Source organism: Podarcis filfolensis, assembly GCF_964270895.1.
Source record: "Podarcis filfolensis genome assembly, chromosome: 12".
In the NCBI taxonomy this organism is placed as follows: domain Eukaryota; kingdom Metazoa; phylum Chordata; class Lepidosauria; order Squamata; family Lacertidae; genus Podarcis; species Podarcis filfolensis.
Window position 1 is genome coordinate 13,363,231 of NC_139614.1, and position 21,497 is coordinate 13,384,727.

The 21,497-nt window shown below is 42.2% G+C and overlaps 1 protein-coding gene across 1 annotated transcript in view; it reads right to left on the reverse strand.

Annotated features, from left to right (window-relative positions):
* LOC310745351 (collagen alpha-6(VI) chain-like) overlaps window positions 1-21,497 on the reverse strand; it is a 73,056-nt gene that overhangs the window by 17,915 nt on the left and 33,644 nt on the right. Inside the window, exons 11-25 of the mRNA XM_083577542.1 lie at window positions 20,834-20,912; window positions 17,610-17,755; window positions 16,948-17,040; window positions 15,983-16,036; window positions 15,831-15,902; window positions 15,697-15,723; window positions 13,912-13,956; window positions 13,779-13,832; window positions 10,620-10,682; window positions 10,032-10,097; window positions 8,868-8,921; window positions 7,598-7,633; window positions 4,096-4,158; window positions 1,877-1,939; window positions 308-370 (exon numbers count right to left, since the gene is read on the reverse strand). Coding sequence (XP_083433668.1) covers window positions 308-370; window positions 1,877-1,939; window positions 4,096-4,158; window positions 7,598-7,633; window positions 8,868-8,921; window positions 10,032-10,097; window positions 10,620-10,682; window positions 13,779-13,832; window positions 13,912-13,956; window positions 15,697-15,723; window positions 15,831-15,902; window positions 15,983-16,036; window positions 16,948-17,040; window positions 17,610-17,755; window positions 20,834-20,912 — 978 coding nt within the window. The remainder of the gene's footprint in view (window positions 1-307; window positions 371-1,876; window positions 1,940-4,095; window positions 4,159-7,597; window positions 7,634-8,867; window positions 8,922-10,031; window positions 10,098-10,619; window positions 10,683-13,778; window positions 13,833-13,911; window positions 13,957-15,696; window positions 15,724-15,830; window positions 15,903-15,982; window positions 16,037-16,947; window positions 17,041-17,609; window positions 17,756-20,833; window positions 20,913-21,497) is intronic.

A 21,497-nucleotide genomic window follows, 5' to 3' on the forward strand; every position in this document is an offset into this window, starting at 1 on the left:
AGTTAGCAAACCTAATTTAAATACTAAGGGTTTTTTTTTTTCCTCACAGAGAGAAAAAAAGATTTTGGAGAATCTGCATTGGGAAATTTTCTCCTTATCATTTATAGCAGGGTGGCTAATCTTTGGGCTGTGGTTGGACTCCAACTCCCATCAGGCCCAGTCAATACAACCAGTGCTTAGAGATGATGGGAGTTATAATCCAATAGTATTTGGATGGCTGCACATTAGTCACACCTGATGTATAGACTGTATGGGCAGACTTTACACTTTGTGTAGAAAAATTAATAGCAGACATTTGAAAACATACTTCATTTCCTCTTAGTCCAGGTTTCCCTTGATTTCCTTTAGGGCCTGGGATTCCTAAGTTCCCCTGAAAAGAAAACAAACATTATATCAAGCTTTTTAAGTTTGACCAGAAAGAAAGAAAGAGAAAGGGAAAAGGAAAGGAAAGGAAGGAAGGAAGGAAGGAAGGAAGGAAGGAAGGAAGGAAGGAAAGAAAGAAAGAAGAAGGAAGGAAGGAAGGAAGGAAGGAAGGAAGGAAGGAAAGGAAGGAAGGAAGGAAGGAAGGAAGGAAGGAAGGAAGGGAAGGAAGGAAGGAAGGAAGGAGGGAAGGAAGGAAGGAAGGAAGGAAGGAAAGAAAGAAAGGAAGGAAGGAAGGAAGGAAGGAAGGAAGGAAGGAAGGAAGGGAAGGAAGGAAGGAGGGAAGGAAGGAAGGAAGGAAGGAAGGAAGGAAGGAAGGAAGGAAGGAAAGAAAGAAAGAAAGAAAGAAAGAAAGAAAGAAAGAAAGAAAGAAAGAAAGAAAGAAAGAAAGAAAGAAAGAAAGAAAGAAACTCTTATCTTCTGTAATGTGTGGAGCCTTTCAATAATACTCATTGCTGTAGTTTATCTCTGTAGCATCCGCTACCATTGGTTATGAATACAGTGCCTCCTGTACTGTGCATTAAAGGTAAAGGGACCCTTGACTGTTAGGTCCAGTCATGAACGACTCTGGGGTTGCAGCGCTCATCTTGCTTTATTGGCCGAGGGAGCTGGCGTACAGCTTCCAAGTCATGTGGCCAGCATGACTAAGCCGCTTCTGGCGAACCAGAGCAGTGCACGGAAACGCCGTTAACTTTCCTGCCAGAGCGATAACTATTTATCTACTTGCACTTGACGTGCTTTTGAACTGCTAGGTGGGCATGGAACGGGAGGCTCCATCTTGTCCTTTGCTACAAGGAACAAAATGTCTCAAGCCAGCCTGATACGTTCCTGAGTAAATTGCACACAAAGGCCTCCCCACCGCACACCCCATTCTCAGGGATTTTTTTGTTCCATCAGGCCAACCATACATCACTGCCAACTCTTTTAAGAGACACCTCTCTCCATGTATGGCACAGTTAAGTCTACTCATGTATATACTTCCTATATAGATTTACAAGGGGTTGTGTCCCGCTTGCTCCATTCACCAACACCCTGCTCCTCCAGGAAAGAAGTGGCAATTTTAAACAATGGCAGAATCACTCCCTTCTCACTTCCATGTCTTGGCCATTGCTGTTGTGCTCCCTACATTCAATTTTGCTTCCCTGTCCCTACCCTAACTTCATGCAAATCCCTCAATCGGGGCTGTGCGATGACATCCTTACGTTTTTATTATATAAAGAGATATCAACATGAATAGTGAAAAATACAATACAAAATTTATTCATTGTTAACTACTGATGTAATATTCTTTTTGTTTGTAGAGAAAAAAGCCAGCCTCTAAAGGAAGAGTTTGTTTATAAGTGTATCCCAAACGGCTGAGTTTTCGAAATCACAGACGGGTCTCGCTTCAGAATGCTTGAAAAGCACTGTATTAAGAAAGATGAATCTCATTGAAATATGCATGAGGCCATTTTACCGGAAGACCTTTGTTTCCCGAATGTCCTTTCTCTCCTTTCTCACCAGGAATTCCACTTGTCCCCTGGAAGACAAATGACATCTAAGAAGTCTGGTAAATTCACCCAAATGCATACCTGAAAGCTTATTAACTTTATGCTACTAAACAGAAACATATATGAATTTGCTTTTATCATATGTGGTGGACGAGTCCTAAGGTGAAAGACTTCTGGGAAAAGATTTATAATGAGTTGAAAAAAATGTTGAAAAATACATTCATTAAGAAACCAGAAGCCTTTCTACTCGGAATAACAGGATTGGAATTGCCAAAAAAGATGTTAGGCTGTCTTTGTATGCCACTACAGCGGCAAGACTTTTATTAGCCAAAAACTGGAATTCGCAACAATACCAACAATAGAAAAATGGCAGATGAAGATGTTGGACTTTTTGTTTGCTGGCCGACCTGACTGGAAGAATCTGCGAACAGAATAAAGAGGAGATACAAGAGGATTGGAAGAAATTTAAAGAATATTTAGCTAAATATTGTAATATAAGATAAATAGAAAATTCTTGGAAGATATTAATAGGCTTAGGGGTAGAATAAGAATATGTGCTTGTGAATATTAAAGATTAGAACATTAATAAAGGAGAAGAGGTTAGTAAATGAAAGGAGTTAATATTATTAGAAATACGAATTTGGAGAACTGTTAAACAGGTGATATAATGAAATTCAGTTAGAGGGGACTCGAGGAAGTCAGTTATCAATGTAATGAAATTAGGGATTTGAAGTAATAATTCTTTTTTGTGTCTTTTTTCTCTGTTCTGTGTTTTGTAATGTTTTTCTTTTTTCTCTTTGATAAATGTGAAAATCAATAAGAAAAACTGGGAAAAAAAGAAAGAAACATATATGAATTTGAAAACTGGGAAACGTGGGAAGCTAGGGTGGGAAGGCTTTTTTGCAACAAGCATAAGCCATAAGCAGACAGATTTGTAATATATATATAGCCATGCTAGTGCCAGAATCTATTATATGTTGTTTTTGACACAGTCCAGGCAGATGGGCGCACAATCAAATTTATTTCAAAGTTAAGTCTTTCCAAATACACTTATCCCTGTACATACATAGATGATGTTCTTTAAGTTCTTTCTGGCCCAAGTTTTAAAGCAATCTGGTGATTTGGCATGGGGACGCTCTTTTTAAAGAAGTTTTTGAACGTGTTTAGACATTTTAAATATTTGATTAATTGCTTGCTGCTCTCAGCGTCTTGGTGAGGAAAGGCAGGATAATTAAAGAGCGAATATCTTAAGAACAGTATACACTGGTACCTCTTGCCCTTTAAAAAGCTCTCATGCCAAATTCTCAAGGTTTCTCTATACCATGTTCTACACACCTGTGTATTTAGCCGGGCAATTATTCAGTGAGCTTTTCATCTGCTCTGGATTATTTTGGATTTTGGTTTTTGCTATCCCCAGTTAATTGGATTTAGCCTAATTGGTGGCAGAATTTACTATTAAGGATTAGCCTAATTGGTGGCAAGAAGTTATACGGGTCATACCATCCTCTCTTCGATATCATCTCCCAGTGGAACTAAAAATTTTGAATTAGAAACTGTTCAACGACTTTTATTCTCCTTTGGCTGGATCTGCTGATTTCACCTTTTCCTCACCCTTCCTCACCCTTCCCTTACCTTTTATGATAAGGGGAGGGAGCTAAGATACTTGTGTGATTTGATACCATCAAACGGTTGATTGTTATAATTTGATATTTACTGTGTGTTATAAATAGATATTATTGGAAAAATGGAAAAAGCGAGTAAAGGAACACCAGGAGATAGGAAAGGGTCGAAACAGGAGTCAGAGTTTAAAGCGGAAATTTTGAAAATGTTTGCAGAAATTAAACAAAGTGAAAAAAATTTAGAAACCAAATTAGAACATCTGGATAATAAAATTGGTAAAGGACAAAAATGGACAAAAAAATAGATGAAACAGTTAATGAACTTATGAGACAAGCAGAATCCCTGACAATTGTAGGCACAATTTTTTTTACACATAGACAGAGAAGGTAGAGTGCAAACTGATATATCACAAATGTCACCCACAACCTATGAGACCCACAGCTACCTGATCTATTTAATGGGAATGACTGAACCTGGGATCATCTGCATTCAAACTATGTGATTTGCCATTTATTTACACCCTTTCCCTCAACACACACACACATTGAATAGTGCTAATACCCACCTGTTGGCCTTCGAAGCCTTGTTTTCCTTCCAAACCTGCGGGACCAGGGTTTCCTTTTGTCCCCTGAAAGAAGAAGAACATTCTTGTTGGCTTTGGTTTCCCCCAGTGAGTATGATAACAATCTTACTTCCTCCCCATCTTAGTTTCTATAACTTAAAAAACCGCGACAATTTTTCATGCTACACAGTAATGTCATTTAGATTCAATAATGTTGGATGCAAATCTCATGCGGGGGATTTTAACAGGATCCCACAGAGCCATGCTTTTCTCCATCTCATGTGCGCACATTGGCACATAGGCATGTTCACAGGCCTTGATATCAGCAAAAGTGGGGAGTCTGTGCCTTCCATGTTTCTATCCAGTGCATGCTTTCCACCTTTTGGTGCTCATGAAAAACATGCAGAAGGAAGGGCTACATGTGTGGGATGTAATCCACTGGGAGCAGTCAAGTACAGCATTCCTTGTTTTCCTAGAGTAGACATGCAAGGGAATGTTTGGTCCAGCCAGTTTGAACTTCCTGTTCATCCTGGCCTGGAGCATCCTTCCTTGCATGTGACTAGTGGGTGGGCGTGACCTTTCCAGACCTGGTAAAAGGCCAAGGCATGCTTCCACTCTCTCTCTTTTCCATCTTCCTTTCGTCCTGTGAACTGCTGGACTGCTAGCCTGCAGTCACTCGGTAAATCTCCCTTATGGGGTAAACCTGTTTGTATATGTTTGAACTTCAAGCCTAAAGCCTGCCTTCAGAGATCACACTGCCTGATTGTGAGTAAACATTAATTTTGTTACTTATGAATAAGACTGTGGTGTCTTTATTCTTTTAGGAGGGATTCAAGGGGGTCTCACCAGGAAAATAAGGAATGCGAGTGGCGCTGTGGGTTAAACCACAGAGCCTAGGACTTGCCGATCAGAAGTTCGGCGGTTCGAATCCCTGCGATGGGGTGAGCTCCTGTTGCTCGGTCCCTGCTCCTGACAACCAAGCAGTTCAAAAGCATGTCAGAAGTGCAAGTACATAAATAGGTACCGCTCTGGCGGGGAGGTAAACGGTGTTTCTGTGCGCTGCTCTGGTTCGCCAGAAGCGGCTTAGTCATGCTGGCCATATGACCTGGAAGCTGTACGCCAGCTCCCTCGGCCAATAAAGCAAGATGAGCGCCGCAACCCCAGAGTCGGTCACAACTGGACCTAATGGTCAGGGGTCCCTTCACCTTTACCTTACCAGGAAAATATTAGAACACATTTCAATCTGAACAAGCCAGATTGAATTGCGTATTGTCTTGAGAAGCTCACATGAGTTTGCAACTAGTTTTCTGCTGTGTAAAGGGCAATGTAAACTCTGCTAAGTAAGTTAGGAAGGATATTAATAAACAATATATCCTCTCCTGAACATTCCCACAAGGTGGAGATAAGGGAAATGCACACAGGCTTCCAAGAGTCAGACTAGATGTTTGCTAGATATGTAGATACGTTGCTGGGAGTGGGGGTTCAGGGAAGATTTCCATTCCAAATGTGGCTGGAACCCTGTGTGCTGCCCTTTGTACAAGGATCATCCTTGATCACTTAATCACAAGCCTGTGATTAAGTGAGAAGAAAAAAATCTCGACTTGCAGCTGCACGCTACATATCTAGTAAATGCCCACTTTGTCTGTTATTCTCCCCAACACCTCATAATGCTGCCTGTTAACCAGCAGGGAGAAGATTAGGCTTCTTACAACCAGTGAAAAATGTAGAAGAGAGATTAAAAAGCGTCTCTTGTTTTGTTTGGACAAGCGTCCTTTGAATTTCTTCTCTTTGACTCTGTCCAGAAGGCAGACACTCACACTTCCTTCATTAGACTATTCCTCCTCCAGCCAACTCTGAGCCCATCTAGGGTTGGGCTTAACTGTCAATTTCAATTTCTCTCGGTTTCTTACTTTTCCGGTCTTGTGCCCCACATTTCCATATCAATCTGAATATATATATATTTAAAGTCAACATGAAAATTCAGCAACATTTTAGTGTGGCTGTCTCCTAATATACACTGTTGCGTGTGCAATGTTGTCCAACATGCAAATTTTTGCAAAGCACTTTCCCCTAATATAATGCGTTTTTGTATGTTTCTTTTCATTAAAATATGCTTTTTATTGGTGAACATTACTTGGCTGCACAACTGCATTGCAAAATTCAGAGAATTGCTAATTGCATGTTCAGACCCAGAAACCTCCCCCCCCAAATAAATTCACACATGATTCAAATTTTGGTTTTGGTTTTTGGCAGAATTTAGGCCACAACTTTATTGGTTACAGAAAGTGACTGGTTGCATAGGCTCTGGTTCGACTAGCTCCCTGCCATGCAGGTGGCGCTGACCCAGGGTTCCAGCATAGGTCAGCCAAGGGTGAACACCTGGATAAGCGGAAAGCCGGGAACGGGCTAACTCTGCCACCCAAATGTGCCCCTGGACTCAGGCACAGGCACAAACCCCTCTCAGGGGTTGACCAAACCATCGAGTCCCTGGATTCCTTTAACGGAATACCCTTCACATAGGGATGGCGAGAGCGTTCTCCCATCCCTACCACCTGAACCAGAGCCTGTCCGCAACCTTACAAGTTGTGATGATTGGCTACGTGGCAGGCGAAACCCAAATGGCAACAGCCAATCAGTCAAGTGGGGAAAATTCCTGCCGTGCCCCTGTCCCAATAACAGACGACACACGATAGCATAGCAAGGTCAAGCGCACAAGCCCTAAAAATAAGGAGAGATGGGCAGGTGTTCCAAATGCACGTGCCGAAAGAGGAAGCTCTGGGTCACTTGCATGGGCATAAATAGGTCCCTCAAACCGTTTGGACTGCGTCCCAATGGCCAGCTTGCACCCAGCTTCGAGGGACCTACCAATCAGATGTTGTGGCTGACCAATTGTACCCACCCACAACACAGGGTGTCGGTTATCCAGGTCTCACCGCAATACGTGCCCTCTTTAAGGGAGGACCCGATTTTCATAAGATGGCTGTGTTTCGGTTGGTGTTTCGGTTCCCAAGTGCAAATTAGGGAAGAAGAAGAAGAGTTTGGATTTGATATCCCGCCTTTCACTCCTTTTAAGGAGTCTCAAAGCGGCTAACATTCTCCTTTCCCTTCCCCCCCCCACAACAAACACTCTGTGAGGTGAGTGGGGCTGAGAGACTTCAAAGAAGTGTGACTAGCCCAAAGTCACCCAGCAGCTGCATGTGGAGGAGCGGAGACGCGAACCCGGTTCACCAGATTAGGAGACTACCGTTCTTAACCACTACACCACACTGGCTGGTTTGCCTTCTAGTGTGAACCAAATATAATCCCACCCCCACCCCCCAATTCCTAATTTCTACACTTTCAGACATGATTGGGGTGGCATGAAAATGCCAGGTAGCTCCATCTCCCACCAATCTACTCTTCTGTCTCCAACAACTTTCTCCTTACTGTCCTGGGCAGTCAGGAGTTCCTGTGGTTATGTCTCATAGCATACTTACTGAAACTGGTAAAATTAAGAAAGACATACCGGTGGGCCTGGAAGTCCACTTCGTCCCTCTGGTCCCTGTGACAAAAGGAATATTTGTTACTTTAAAGGTCCTAACTTGATGCTACAAACATTCACAGGCCTGTTTTTTGACGAGTGAGCAGCTCATGGAGCCCTTGACCTGTTCCACGCTCCTGCCACCAACCAGCATAGGCATGGCACCATCAACATCACCCCTTCCTCCATCTTTGCAAGACCACCATCCTTCTCCCCCATTCCTCCCCATTTCTCCTCTTCTTCCTCATACAGTTCTCTTCCCATCCCCCCTTTTTGGTAACATTTCTTATCATTGCAATAGCTGTGGCCTCTCAATAATAATAATAATAATAATAATAATAATAATAATAATTTTTTATTTATATCCTGCCCTTCCTGGCCAAACCCGGGCTCAGAGCGGCTAACAAGCAAGAAAAATAGCGCAGTGTACATAAAATCACACAGTCAATTAATTAAAATATATTGTAAAATCAATTCAGAATCAAATTAATGGCAACCATTGGGCTAGAGTTCTATGAGGATTACAGAAGGAGAGAGGGGGTCAGGCTGTGCCTTGGCCAAAGGCCTGGTGGAACAGCTCCGTCTTGCAGGCCCTGCGGAAAGATGTCAAGTCCCGCAGGGCCCTAGTCTCTTGGGACAGAGCGTTCCACCAGATCGGGGCCACGGCCGAAAAGGCCCTGGCTCTGGTTGAAGCCAGCTTAACCTCCCTGTGGCCCGGGATCTCCAAGATGTTTTTATTTGAAGACCGTAAGGTCCTCTGTGGGACATATGAGGAGAGGTGGTCCTGTAGGTACGAGGGTCTTAGGCCTACATCTCCTCTCTGCCTCACCTTGCATGGGCTTTGAGAAAGAGCCAAGGAGGCCACCCCCCCCAAGTCAGGCATTGTGCATTCATTTTTTATTTTTATTTTTATAAACTCTAAGTTTAAAAAGCCTTTTCAGCTGCTATGGCAAACCACAGCAGCAGTGCAGGCAGTCTTGTGGCCATCTCACCCAAAATATCTGGAAGACCTTGACCCTCACTCCTAAAATACTTCTAAGTTGGGGACCCAGCCATGGGGTGAGTCAGGTCAGTGTGTGCCCCTTTTGAGGTTGGCTTGTTATAAATGATCAGACAGGATTTATGTGACATTTCACAAACAGGGACCGTAAAGTAAGTTCTGCATTGTTTCAGATACCAAAGATGTGGTCTAGTTTGGAATTTGCTTAATCTTTTATTTACTAAGAAAACCCAGGTGAGCTACATTAGTCCTTACACTGCTTCCTGGAGATCCATTCTCGCCTGTAATACCTTGTGATCCTTTTTCTCCCTGTGGATAGAGAATTTAACTTTACATCATGGTTTCTGCAGCAATTATTGTGGCTCTTAATCTTTCAGCTTTTCACACTTTGCAGTTCTGTTGGGACAGACACAGAAATAGCAGGCACACAGTTCACCTTGGTGGGGAAATGTTATGTTCGTATACGTGCCTGAAGTAGTAGGAATAAAAAACATAAATAGGGAAGACCAAGAATCAATTGTTGCAGGATGACTACAGTGCTACTATCAAATGGTCACTGATGGAACAATAGCAACTCTTATTCCCTTAATGGTCCAACTGGGTCAAGTGACAAGCTTGCTACTTGATAAAAACATCTCCAGCTGATTGCATGTAATTTAATCCATCTATCTTTGTTTCTGGATTTCTCAACTCACCTCCGCAAGCCCCCTATCTGTGCTGGTTCTTGTACCAATGGTTGAACAGTTGATATATGTGAAGATTACCGGGAAGCTTTTAATGTGTGGTGTTTTGTTGTATTTTTGTATATTCTGTTGGAAACCACATAGAGTGGCTGGGGCACCAAAAATAATTTTTTATTATTTACCACTAGGGTTGTCAGAGAATTCCGATGAAAACAGAAATGGGAGCAGTAATTGCTGATTTTTGCTTATTTGTCCCATGTCCAGTAAAGAAATCAATCCATTTGTGGTTTCTATTGTATTCAGTACACAAATGAGAAGTAACTGATTGTTTCCTGCCCCCGTTTCACTTCCTTTGCATCTGAATTAACGGGGTAGAATAATATAATCACAACACAATTTATGTAATTTACTCAAATAATTATGTAAATGACCTAAGTTATGTAAGTTATGCAATATTGCCATGGTGGGTAGTGAGACAAATACAATAGTTTTTGGTGGAAGGTGAACTGTAGCAGAAGAGAAACAGTGATGCTACCAATTAAATTCTTCCAATTAAATGAATTGAAAGTTCTTATCTAAAGCTGTGATTAATGCATCAAATTATTCATCAAATCAATTTATCCATTTTGCTTGTAGTCATCTTTATTTATTCATCAATACCTTATAGTAAGGACTGAACTTTCAAGTGTTCAAAAACAAAAGAGATATAAGCAAAGCTATAATTATCAATAGTTACCCTGCTCCCTTGTAAACCTTTGTAACCTTTTGCTCCTTCTACATCATTATCCGCTCCAGAATCTCCCTAAATAAATAAAAAAATAAGCTGAGGTTTACTTTCATGAAGATAAAACCAAAGTGTTGAATAATACACAGAGTAACACAAAAGTTGCCATTCATTGTGTAATCAAGATCTGAGATATATCCACCCTTAAGGTTTTTAATTAGTTGAGAAGCATGCATTTTCTTTATATATAACAAGAATATTGTAGCACCCTTTGATATTACTGCTGAATTGGAGCAAATGTCAATCAGGTTTCCCCCCCCTGGATTGACATTTGTTCCGATTTATCGCTAAAGAGCGGATTTTCCAGAAGAAAGCGGCGGATCAAGGGCAAAATCACTTGAGTTGGACGCATGCATGGAGAACATGGAACAAGCAGAAAACTGCTTGGACCCTTGGTTTCTAGGCAGAGGACAAACGCAAGACTGGGCAAGCCCTAAGAGGGGCTGTTGATATATATTTTAGTGCATTATAGATACAATCAGAAACTGCAACCAGATGTATGGTGCAGTAGTATGTCCATGGAGTCCGGAGAATACTTACATGATCTCCCTGGAAGCCTTTCTGACCTTCATCACCAGGAAGTCCACTTGGTCCTGGGCTGCCCTGGAGATGTAAAATAATTCTGTGAAAACCTCCCAGATTGTCTGTTTGGACTTGTGGCTGTTTCAAAACCAAGAGAGTTGGGACCTTGCTACCCTTTCCTGTACGGTGAGGCTGCCCTTTGTAACCTTCACTATTGACTTTTCTAATGTGCTTGATATACGGCTGCACTGAAATATGACCCGGAATCTGCAGGTGGTACAAAATGCTACTGCTAATGAATATTGAGGGACATGGGTGGCGCTGTGGGTTAAACCACAGAGCCTAGGACTTGCCGATCAGAAGGTCGGCCGTTCGAATCCCTGCGACGGGGTGAACTCCCATTGCTCAGTCCCTGCTCCTGCCCACCTAGCAGTTTGAAAGCATGTCAAAGTGCAAGTAGATAAATAGGTACCAGTAAACGGTGTTTCCGTGTGCTGCTCTGGTTCGCCAGAAGCGGCTTAGTCATGCTGGCCACATGACCCGGAAACTGTACGCCGGCTCCCTCGGCCAATAAAGCGAGATGAGTGCCGCAACCCCAGAGTTCGTCACGACTGGACTTAATGGTCAGGGGTCCCTTTACCTTTACTTTAATGAATACTGGGAAGTGAGGGCATAACCAACTTCTTTTGCAACAGCTGCACTGGGTGCCTGCAAGCTTCTGGACCTAATTCAGGAGGCTGATGTTTACTGTTAAAGGCCTTCATGCACGAGCCTCTATATCGCTTTGTTCCACTTGTAACACCCTGCTCTATATGCATTCATTACATGAAATAGGTATCAAAGGTAAGGAGCTGGGCATTCCCTGAAGCGTCCCTCAAGACTGTGGAATGGTCTCCTGGTGGAGGTCAGAGATTCTTCTATTTCAGCCTTTTGTTCGGACTATTAAAGCCATTTATTTCAGGTGACATTTGGCTGACTGATTCTTATCTATTGGATGCCATGATTTTCAGTGGTGGCTGGGACATGCTAACTAATACTGAAGGAATGGGCTTCCCAAACCCAAAACTGACTGTGCAGGGAGTTTGAAACTGCACCAAAATCCCTATTTTTCCTTAGCTAAAATCCATTAACTTGAGCTCTGAATCAATGTATAAACAAAAACCCAGCTGTATAAACAAGTGCTCAGAGCCCTCTCCTTTATCAGTTTATGACGGCAAGGATGACCTTGGCTGCTCCAGTAGAGTAGGGATGACATGTCTAGGTCTTATCTTATGTCCTGACCACACTCTGACGCACAGACCTAGTCCAGGAACAGCGCCAGAGTGTGTTCTTGGAGTTGGTGACCTCTTGCTCCAAGATAAGAGTAGGAACAGGAACACCCTTTTATGGTCAGAAGTACAGGGAGGAATACCCTTTTATGGTCAGAAGTACAGGAAGGAATACCCTTTTATGGTTAAGAGTGCCGGAGCAGGGGCTGTTGATATGTATTTTAGTGCATTATTTTAGTGCATTATTTAGTGCATCTGTGATGTCAACCTGCGTGTACAAGCTGACGTGCCTGGATTCCTGGGGAAGGGGGAGAGGGTGCCTGGAGGATATATATATACTGCATGAAATTTCTCATTTCTTGGAGACTGTATGTTTGGAACGAAGGGGGGTGGTGGAGGAAAACCCCCTTTTTTTCTTTGTACGATGTGATAATAATAACCCTCCACCCCAGAAAGAAACAAGATCGTCGCGTTTTTAATAATCATAAGCAGGATTTTAAGAACTGTGTGGGGATGGATTACAACAGGAGAAAAGATTGGTGAACGGTGAGAAAGTGGGAAATTTTTATGACGCAGTTAAAAAATGGCATCTCGCCAAGACAGGCTTGCCGGAGAAAGAAGGACAGGGGGGAGGAGAATCAGGATTGTTCGAAAGAGAAGGAGTGTTGGAATTGAAAGTTTGACCTGACAGAGCCCCCTGATCTATTTGATTTATTTGGCTAGCCTGGAAAAAATAAAGACAGACCGAAGATTAATTTTGTTTATGGAAGCGTTGAACAGAGGCTGTCCCGGAGTGATATAGCTTTTGAAGAGTACAAAACCCACACAGAGACTCCAGCTTTCAGTCTGCTTGTGAGAATCATCAGAGATCGCAAAGAAAGGAATATATGACTACAACAAGATGAGAAAGAAAGTAATAAAGGACTATCCGGATCGAACTGGATAGAACTGACTAATTAATGCAGTAAAATGAGTGATGTCTGGAGTTATCTGGAATTTTGGACTTGTGCGGAGCTTGATGTATGGGTACCCTCAAAAAAATTTAAAATTTGGCTGTATAATTTGGAACTAATGTGATTTGAAATAATGTGATGTGATTGGCCTGTTAATAAAAATTATTTTTTAAAAAAAAGAAATTTCTCATTTCTTTGGACTTGCTGTGAGCTGACCACACAAGTGCCTTCTGCTATCCGGAGAGCAGAATAAACTCTTTCTCTGAACCAACCCTCGGTGTCATTTGACTTCCTTCCTCCCGTCTGGGGGCAACGCTCACCCAACCAATTGGTAAAGTCCAATAACGCTACAATACAATTATATCCAGTTCTCAATTAAGCCATTTTAAACCATGTGGAACACATTTTTCTTTGTTGTTGTTTTGTTGTAAATGTCATTTGTGGTTTTCGTGCCTTCAGGTGCCATCAAACTGGTGTGGAATAGCTCGGTTTGGCGAGAGATAGGTAGCTTGGGGCACCTGATAGATTTTGTAATATTTACAAGGTTACAAAAAGTACAGCAGCTTTCCAGATGGGAGATGCCACTCAATACAGGCAGTTCAGAAACTTTCCCCCGAAAAGGAAAGCCATATATATTTTCCCCAGATCATCATATGCGGAAATTGAGAAGCCCACTAAGCAAAATGCAAAGCTCACAATGTCTACAATGTGTCCCTGTCAAAATTTAGTGCCAACATTTTATGAATGAAATTGCAATCTTCCTATGCATGAGACATAGACATTTTTTCAATATCTTAGGAAGCCCAACTATCCTAAACTTCTTACTAGTCTGTGCGTACTAAACCTATTCCTTTCCTTTGAGAATTATGTAAAAGTTCCTCACTTATACAGTACACTGGCTTACCAACTCTGCTCAATGTCAAACTTGGAAGCAATGATAGAATTTGAAAATATACCTGCAGGCCTGCATCCCCCTTTTCTCCTTTGTGTCCTGGGAGTCCATGTGATCCCTTGAAGAAGATTTTGAAAATTAAATTATTTCCAGAGTTAAAAAAAGACTGCGACACAAGGAGATGGAAAATAACTTACCTCTTCTCCCTGGATTCCATCAAGTCCATCATCCCCTTTCTCTCCCTAAGAGAACAAAACCAGGCAATGAGTTGCACTGCTACTCAGAATAATCAGCCTGCATAAACAGTCCAAGAAAAGTAGAATCTTTGTCAACTCCAGCACCTGACCAAAGCCTAATAAGGATTTTTATGAATAGTGTCAGGAGCTCGTCCTACACTTGAGTAGGACCCTGGCAGAGACACATGCCCGATTGGCATGTACTCTCCCTCCTGGTCTTTTGTTTGGGAGCTTCAAAAGCTTTCTTCTGCCTGAACATCACAGCGACTGATGCCAACAGGCATCGGCACACTTAGGGATCCGAAGAGTCTTCGCAGCTTGCGTGACAGACCTCAGCAACTCTGCATTTTGGCTAATCTACTTTATTTACATATAAACACACATGGAGCACTGCAACATGGCTCCTTCTCTCTCTAGCATCAGACAGCAAAGAGAGAAAAAAGGACAATAGTCCCACTTCACGGAACACAGTAACACAAACATCCTGTCTCTGTCACTTCCCACTTTGTGGAGTCAAAACATACACCGTCATGTGATAGACAACAATCCCATGACTGCAATCATGGAGCAGGAATTCTAACAATTTTTAGGGACCCCCTCCTTGACCCAGTGTCTCTCTATGATCCACTCCAAAATCTGCAATGTTATCTGTCTCTAGTTTCACATCCTTTCCCACCTTTTCTAAAGACCTAACCTCAGGCCAGAACTTAGAAATATAAAATATGCAACTGAGCCAGTTGTTTACATTCGTTTACTTTGCCCATAATAGTAAGAATTCTGTTTTGTTAAGCACTAGTCATAAAAAAACTTCCAGATAGGGGAGGGAAATAACTCACTTCTGGCAACCTTATACAAAGCAGAGACCAGAAGGTTTTGAATCGGATCTTCCTATGCCATCACTATAGATGTGAATCCTAGATTCATAGCCCATAATTTGCTACTTACTCTCGGGTTGCAGAGCTAACAGAAGGGGAAACAGCACAGAGCAGGGGCTGGTGATTGGGGTGTGATGGCCAATGGCCAACTGTGGCTGTGACATGTTGGGAAAGTCCTGGTGGGCTGGCCAGAGAGGGCCTGGTGGACCAGTTGAAGTCCCCAGGCGGAAGACTTCCCAACACTAATGTAGGGCTTTGCCTCACTGATTGGGAACGTACCTTTGCCTATGAGAAGGCAAAATTGTTTCTGATATCCAATATCTAACAAGTGAGTGGGTTCCAGTTCCTCTTTCATTCAAAACAATCTTAGACAAATCACACCTCAAGTGGCATGGGTGGAACTCCACATGGAACTCCACCATGCATCTTGGCAAGGTTATATATTTAAGAGGAATGGAGGAGAAGGGGCTCAGTCCTTTCGACACCAGCCATTTTTGTATTCAAATTCCCCTCTCCCTTTCTCCTGTAGCTTTCATATTTATATCTATGATAGTAAGTGTGCATTTGGAACCCTACGTGGAGGAAAGCATATACAGGGATTTTGGGAATAAAATGCAGTTGGTGGGGACTCTATGTTGTCACACCCTAACTCAAAATTTGTGTTTCTTGAGGCTGCTCCTCATTAAAATAAATAAATGGTGCTTTTTAACACTCATTTCATGTAATATGTAGCTCATCCATTGTTGTCGTCATCATAATTATCATTATCATTATAATTCCAGGAATAGGTTTATAAATCTTTCACATTCACCAAACAATCCCAATGTTTTTGCAGACATAAGACAGCACAGACAACATTTTCTTACTGCACCTTTCTTCCAGTTCGGCCTTGTAGGCCCTGAAATATTAAAAACAAAACAAAACAGGTGTTCATTAAATGACAAAACAAAACATTACAAAATCCGTCTTTTGATTATTACTTTAATTGCTTAAGTGTATTCCTACCTTCATTCCTTGACTGCCTGGGTCTCCCCTATAGCCTTGGGGTCCCTCTGGCCCAGGGAATCCTCTGGAACCCTAAAAGAGAAAGACGACGTCAGTGGAAACAAGGACCCTACTATGAACTGAAAAAAAATTTCTACGTTGATATAACTTACTGGCTCTCCATCCTCTCCTGTATATCCCTGATAGCCGGGCGAACCAGTAGATCCCTGAAAATAAAATTTTAATAAAGAAGGTCAATACTGAAATTTGGGAAGCATTCAGATGAAGTGGTTTCTTTAAGAGTGGCTCAATATTTAGTAAAAGGTGCAGTCTGATAGATGCAACTTCAGTATTCTAGAGTGTAGAATATTTGCATGCAAGTTGGAGACTCTTTTACTTTTTCTAAAATTGAAGGGACCTTGTGCATTACAAGTGTTTATCTGGGATGCACAAAGCGTTGTATTGTTTTTGATATTTGGTTGGAAGCCGCCCAGAGTGGTTGGGGAGACCCAGTCAGATGGGTGGGGTATAAATAATAAATTATTATTATTATTATTACTATTATTATTATTATTCACTAAAACATTACCACTGCATGGAAGGCTGCCTTCATTTCCTATACAGTTGTACCTTGGAAGTTGAACAGAATCCATTCCAGAAGTCCGTTCGACTTCTGAAACGTTCGGAAACCAAAGTGTGGCTTCTGATTGGCTGCAGGAAGCTCCTGCAGCCAATCGGAAGCCTTGAAAGCCCCATCGGACATTCAGCTTCCAAAAGAACGCTCGAAAACTGGAACATTCACTTCCAGGTTTCAATCATTCAGGAGCCCATTTGTTCGGGAGCCAAGGCGTTCGAGATCCAAGGTACGACTGTAGTTTGAAATATCAAATCTTAACTTGAAGAATTAATAAACAATAAAATCCAAGCATTTCTGTTTTCCTTGATGAGCGTTTGGCAAGTTTCTACAAGCTAAATATTAGATTTAAAATGTAAGTTATTTTATCAGTGGCATATGAACTCCTTGAATGTTCAAATTAGGAAACTGGTAAACGCTTCTACATGAAAGATACTGCATGTGGAAAGGAGTCAACATACACAGATGGTTGTAGTAAATTAAATTATGCACAAACATTCATACCTGTGATCCAATTTTCCCTTTTGGTCCACGGGGCCCTTCCTCTGGCATACACGTACAGAATTTGCAGCAGCATGTTCTCTCAGCAATTTGTGTCTTGAAAAGAGGAAATTGTCACAGATGAAACATATATTCTTAGCGTATTCCTGTAGCTTTAAATGTGATGAGAATTGAAATCACTGCACCCCATACCAATCACTTATTTTCTGGTCAAAGGTAAAAGGTAAAGGACCCCTGGACGGTTAAGTCCAGTCAAAGGCGACTATGGAGGTGTGGCGCTCATTTTGCTTTAGGCCAAGGGAGCCGGCGTTTGTCCTCAGACAGCTTTCTGGGTCATGTGGCCAGCAGGACTAAACCGCTACCAGCACAACGGAACACCATGATGGAAACCAGAGAGCACTGAAACGCTGTTTACCTTCCCGTCATTGTGGTACCTATTTATCTACTTGCACTGGCGTGCTTTCGAACTGCCAGATTGGCAGGAGCTGGGACAGAGCAACAGGAGCTCACCCTGCAGCGTGGATTTGAACTGCCCACCTTCTGATCGGCAAGCCCAAGAGGCTCAGTGGTTTAGACCACAGCGCCGATCACGTCCCTGTTTATTTTCTGGTATGAGGAGCATAAAGGAATGGACCCTTAAGCCTTTAAATGTCTTACAAACTTACCACAAAGGAAAACAGCCTGCTGGCAATATTTTGTGTACCCATACTTAATTGCTTGTTATATCCAAATCCCTTTCCAAATTCAATTTCCAGAAGATCCGCAAAGTTGGTAACTCCTTCCAGAGCAACTGTTATTATTCCATCCAGCCCTATTTGAAACATTGGTTGTTAAAAATATTTTACACGTATCTATTTCCCAGACTATTATTTGATCTCTTATTTTTCAATTCCTTATCCTGAAGGATTAACTCGCATGCTATGTATGATACGGTAACTAAAATGAGGAGAGTGAAGAATATATCATTTTTCACATTTCGTTTTGACAACTCTGGCTGGGACACCACTTAGTAGCAGATCAAAGAAGGAAAATAATTCTCTAACTTTCTGATTTGTTTGAACATCTTAGCACCCAAAATAGTTCTCACGGATGCAACAAATGGGATCTATAATTATATACAGCTACAGTTGTACCTTGGAAATAGAATGGAATCCGTTCTGGAAGTCGGCTCGACTTCCAAAACATTTGGAAACCGAAGCCTGGCTTTTGATTGGCTGCAGGAAGCTCCTACAGCCCACTGGAAGCCGTGGAAGCCCCGTCAGACGTTTGGCTTCCAAAAATAGTTCACAAACCGGAACAGTCACTTCTGGGTTTGCGGCGTTTGGGAGCCAAAACGTTTGAGAACTAAGCTGTTCAAAAACCAAGGTATGACTGTAATCATAAACAATATCAGAGTGGTTTCTAACAATTATATATGAAACCATACACTAAAAACATATAAAAATGTTAAAACTGGAAATCACCTATAATGGAAAGATGCATTCTTGATTGCCTGACGGAATAGAAAAGTTTTCAGCAGGTATTTAAAAGTTAAACAAGAAGGCACACAATACTGGGCTGCTGGCCCTAAGGCAGTGGTTGGCAGCCTAAGGCCCATGGGTCACAAGCGACACACAGGGGTCATTTAACCGCCCCACGAGCTGCCCCCAAACCAAGCCACCCACTCAGTGAGTCCCCGCATGCTACGCTAAAGTGGTGCAGCATGGGGACTCACTTTCGTGGCACAGGAAATCATGTCTGCACATGCCAGAAACTGAGGGCGCGGGTGCGATCTGGCCCACGGAGGGATCTCTGCTGGAGTGAACTGGCCCAGGCAAGGTAAACCTTGCCGACCTCTGCCCTGAGGCTTACTTTCTTTTTGTCAGATGAGGCTTTCCAACACAGGGAACAACCAGCAACACTCCAGCAGATGAGCTCAGTGATCAAGCTGGGATATAAGGTATATGGGCAGACTGTGGTGCCACATGTTGGACCACTTGGAGCTTCTGAACCAGGCGCAAAGGCAGCCCCACATTGAGCACATTGCAGTAATCCAGCCTTAAGGCTACGAACACATGGACTACAGTGCTAGTTGTATATTGCAGAGATACATAACTGCCACACAGAACCAGAGTAGTCCAGTGCTGAACCCATGCTCAAGATGTGCTGTGCACATCCTGAATGTCATGTACGGGAGTTCCCCTCTCCCTTCCGGTGGCTCACCGGTAAGAAATAATGAGCATTTGGTAGATTTATAGTCTTTTTATTATAGCATTCTGTTATGAGCACAAACAGGCAACTCTCCGCAAGGATATTAACTGGCTACTCTGACTCTTCCTTGCGATTTCAGCAGCAAGGAGTGTGCCAAATGGAAGTTCCTCTCCCCCTGCATCTCCTTTGTTCTCTGACACGCTTAGACCTCCGAGTTTGGGGGAAGGGAGGGGATTCCTCCCCACTCTCGATTGATGTATCGCCCAGCTGCTCCCTCCCTTCTGGTTGCTTAGCTACTATATCATAGCTGGGCAGCTCTTTTCTCAACTGTGCAGCTTCTGTGTCTCCCTGCTTCTGGAGATGCTGGAAGCAAAGGGGGGGGGGTGAATATTCCCCCTCCTCTTTTATTAGGATCCGATCTTCCTGAGATTGCATCCCCCATCTTCCGATTCAGACCAGCCCCTGACACTGAATAATAATAATAATAATAATAATAATAATAATAATAATAATAATTTATTATTTATACCCCACCCATCTGGCTGGGTTTCCCCAGCAACTCTGGGCGGCTTCCAACAAAACACTAAAATACAATAACCTATTAAACATTAAAAGCTTCCCTAAACAAGGCTGCCTTCAGATGTCTTCTAAAAGTTTGGTAGTTATTTTTCTCTTTGACATCTGCTGGGAGGGCGTTCCACAGGGCAGGAATAAGAATGTTATTATAGATTTATGCAACAAAAATTGTATATACCACTCGGTCATTTATTACTCCATTTTCTATCCCTTGAATGTCAAGGAATTCCTCCCTCCAGTCTTTTGATCTGAACAGTTCTGCTACTCTGGGGATGAACTGAAGTCACATGACACCGAAATCTTGCTAAAGCTACATGGGGTTGAGTTTGGTTAGTGCCAGGACAGCAGACTTCCCAAGTGAGTCCTGCTGGTGCACTTCCCACAGGCGACTAGTGAAAAGAGTATGCTAGACTAGATGGACCATTGACCTCATCCAATAGGCTCTTCATATGTTCTTAGTGCCTTACATATGTCACCTTGCACAACACCTTATTGTTATAGCTATAACTTATCTGCGCTATTTAACGAAATTAAAAGACGCCTGCTTCTTGGGGAAAAAGCAATGACAAACCTAGACAGCATCTTAAAAAGCAGAGACATCACCTTGCCAACAAAGGTCCGTATAGTTAAAGCTATGTTTTTCCCAGTAGGGATGTATGGAAGTGAAAGCTGGACCATAAAGAAGGCTGATCACCGAAGAAGTGATGCTTTTGAATTATGGTGCTGGAAGAGACTCTTGAGAGTCCCATGGACTGCAAGAAGATCAAACCTAACCATTCTAAAGGAAATCAGCCCTGAGTCCTCACTGGAAGGACAGTTCGTGAAGCTGAGGCTCCAATACTTTGGCCACCTCATGAGAAGAGGAGACTCCCTGGAAAAGACCCTAATGTTGGGAAAGATGGAGGGCACAAGGAGAAGGGGACGACAGAGGACGAGATGGTTGGATAGTGTTCTCGAAGCTACCAACATGAGTTTGACCAAACTGTGGGAGGCAGTGGAAGACAGGAGTGCCTGGTGTGCTCTGGTCCATGGGGTCATGAAGAGTCAGACATGACTAAACGACTAAACAACAACAACAACAATGTGCACTAAAACAATTATATTCTGATTTTATGTAACGTACCCTTTTTTCGAAGTTCTTCCGATTTCTTTTTAAGTACTTCTTTGTCAGCATCCAAGCCATCAGAGAAAACAAGCAAAACCTAAAAAGTGTTAGAAAGGAAAGACTAAAACAGCAACTGTATATACCCTAAGAGCAACAAGATATATGAAAGTATGGTACAACTTCATTCATCAAATAGTATAATGGCTAGCTAGACTGAAAGAATAACCGCACATCTGGGGAATTGATTTTTTTTTTTTTTAGATAAAGTAGAACTAGGGATGGAGGAGAAAGTTCATTCAGTGTGCATTTAAATACATAATCCAAATGGCAGCTGCACTTTTCTGAATTTTGTGATTTGGTTCCTCAATCAAAATATGTACAAAACGTATATATGCCACGTATATAAAAATGCATATATTAGTGAAAATAATATACCAACATTCATTAGGGAAAAATGATTCCAAAAATGCATATTTTAGGAAGAACCGCATCCAAAAATATTGTTAGGAGAACGTGCTCTAAATGACAAAATTTCATCCAGATCTTTTGAATTTTTTTTTTTTTTGAAGTGGTGCAGAAATGTGATTAACTGAATTTAAGATAGGAAAAAGGAGAAACTAAGAGAAGCTGAGGATTTGTTCCTTCTTAGTTAAGACTGACAGGCGACTACAAAGCAGATACA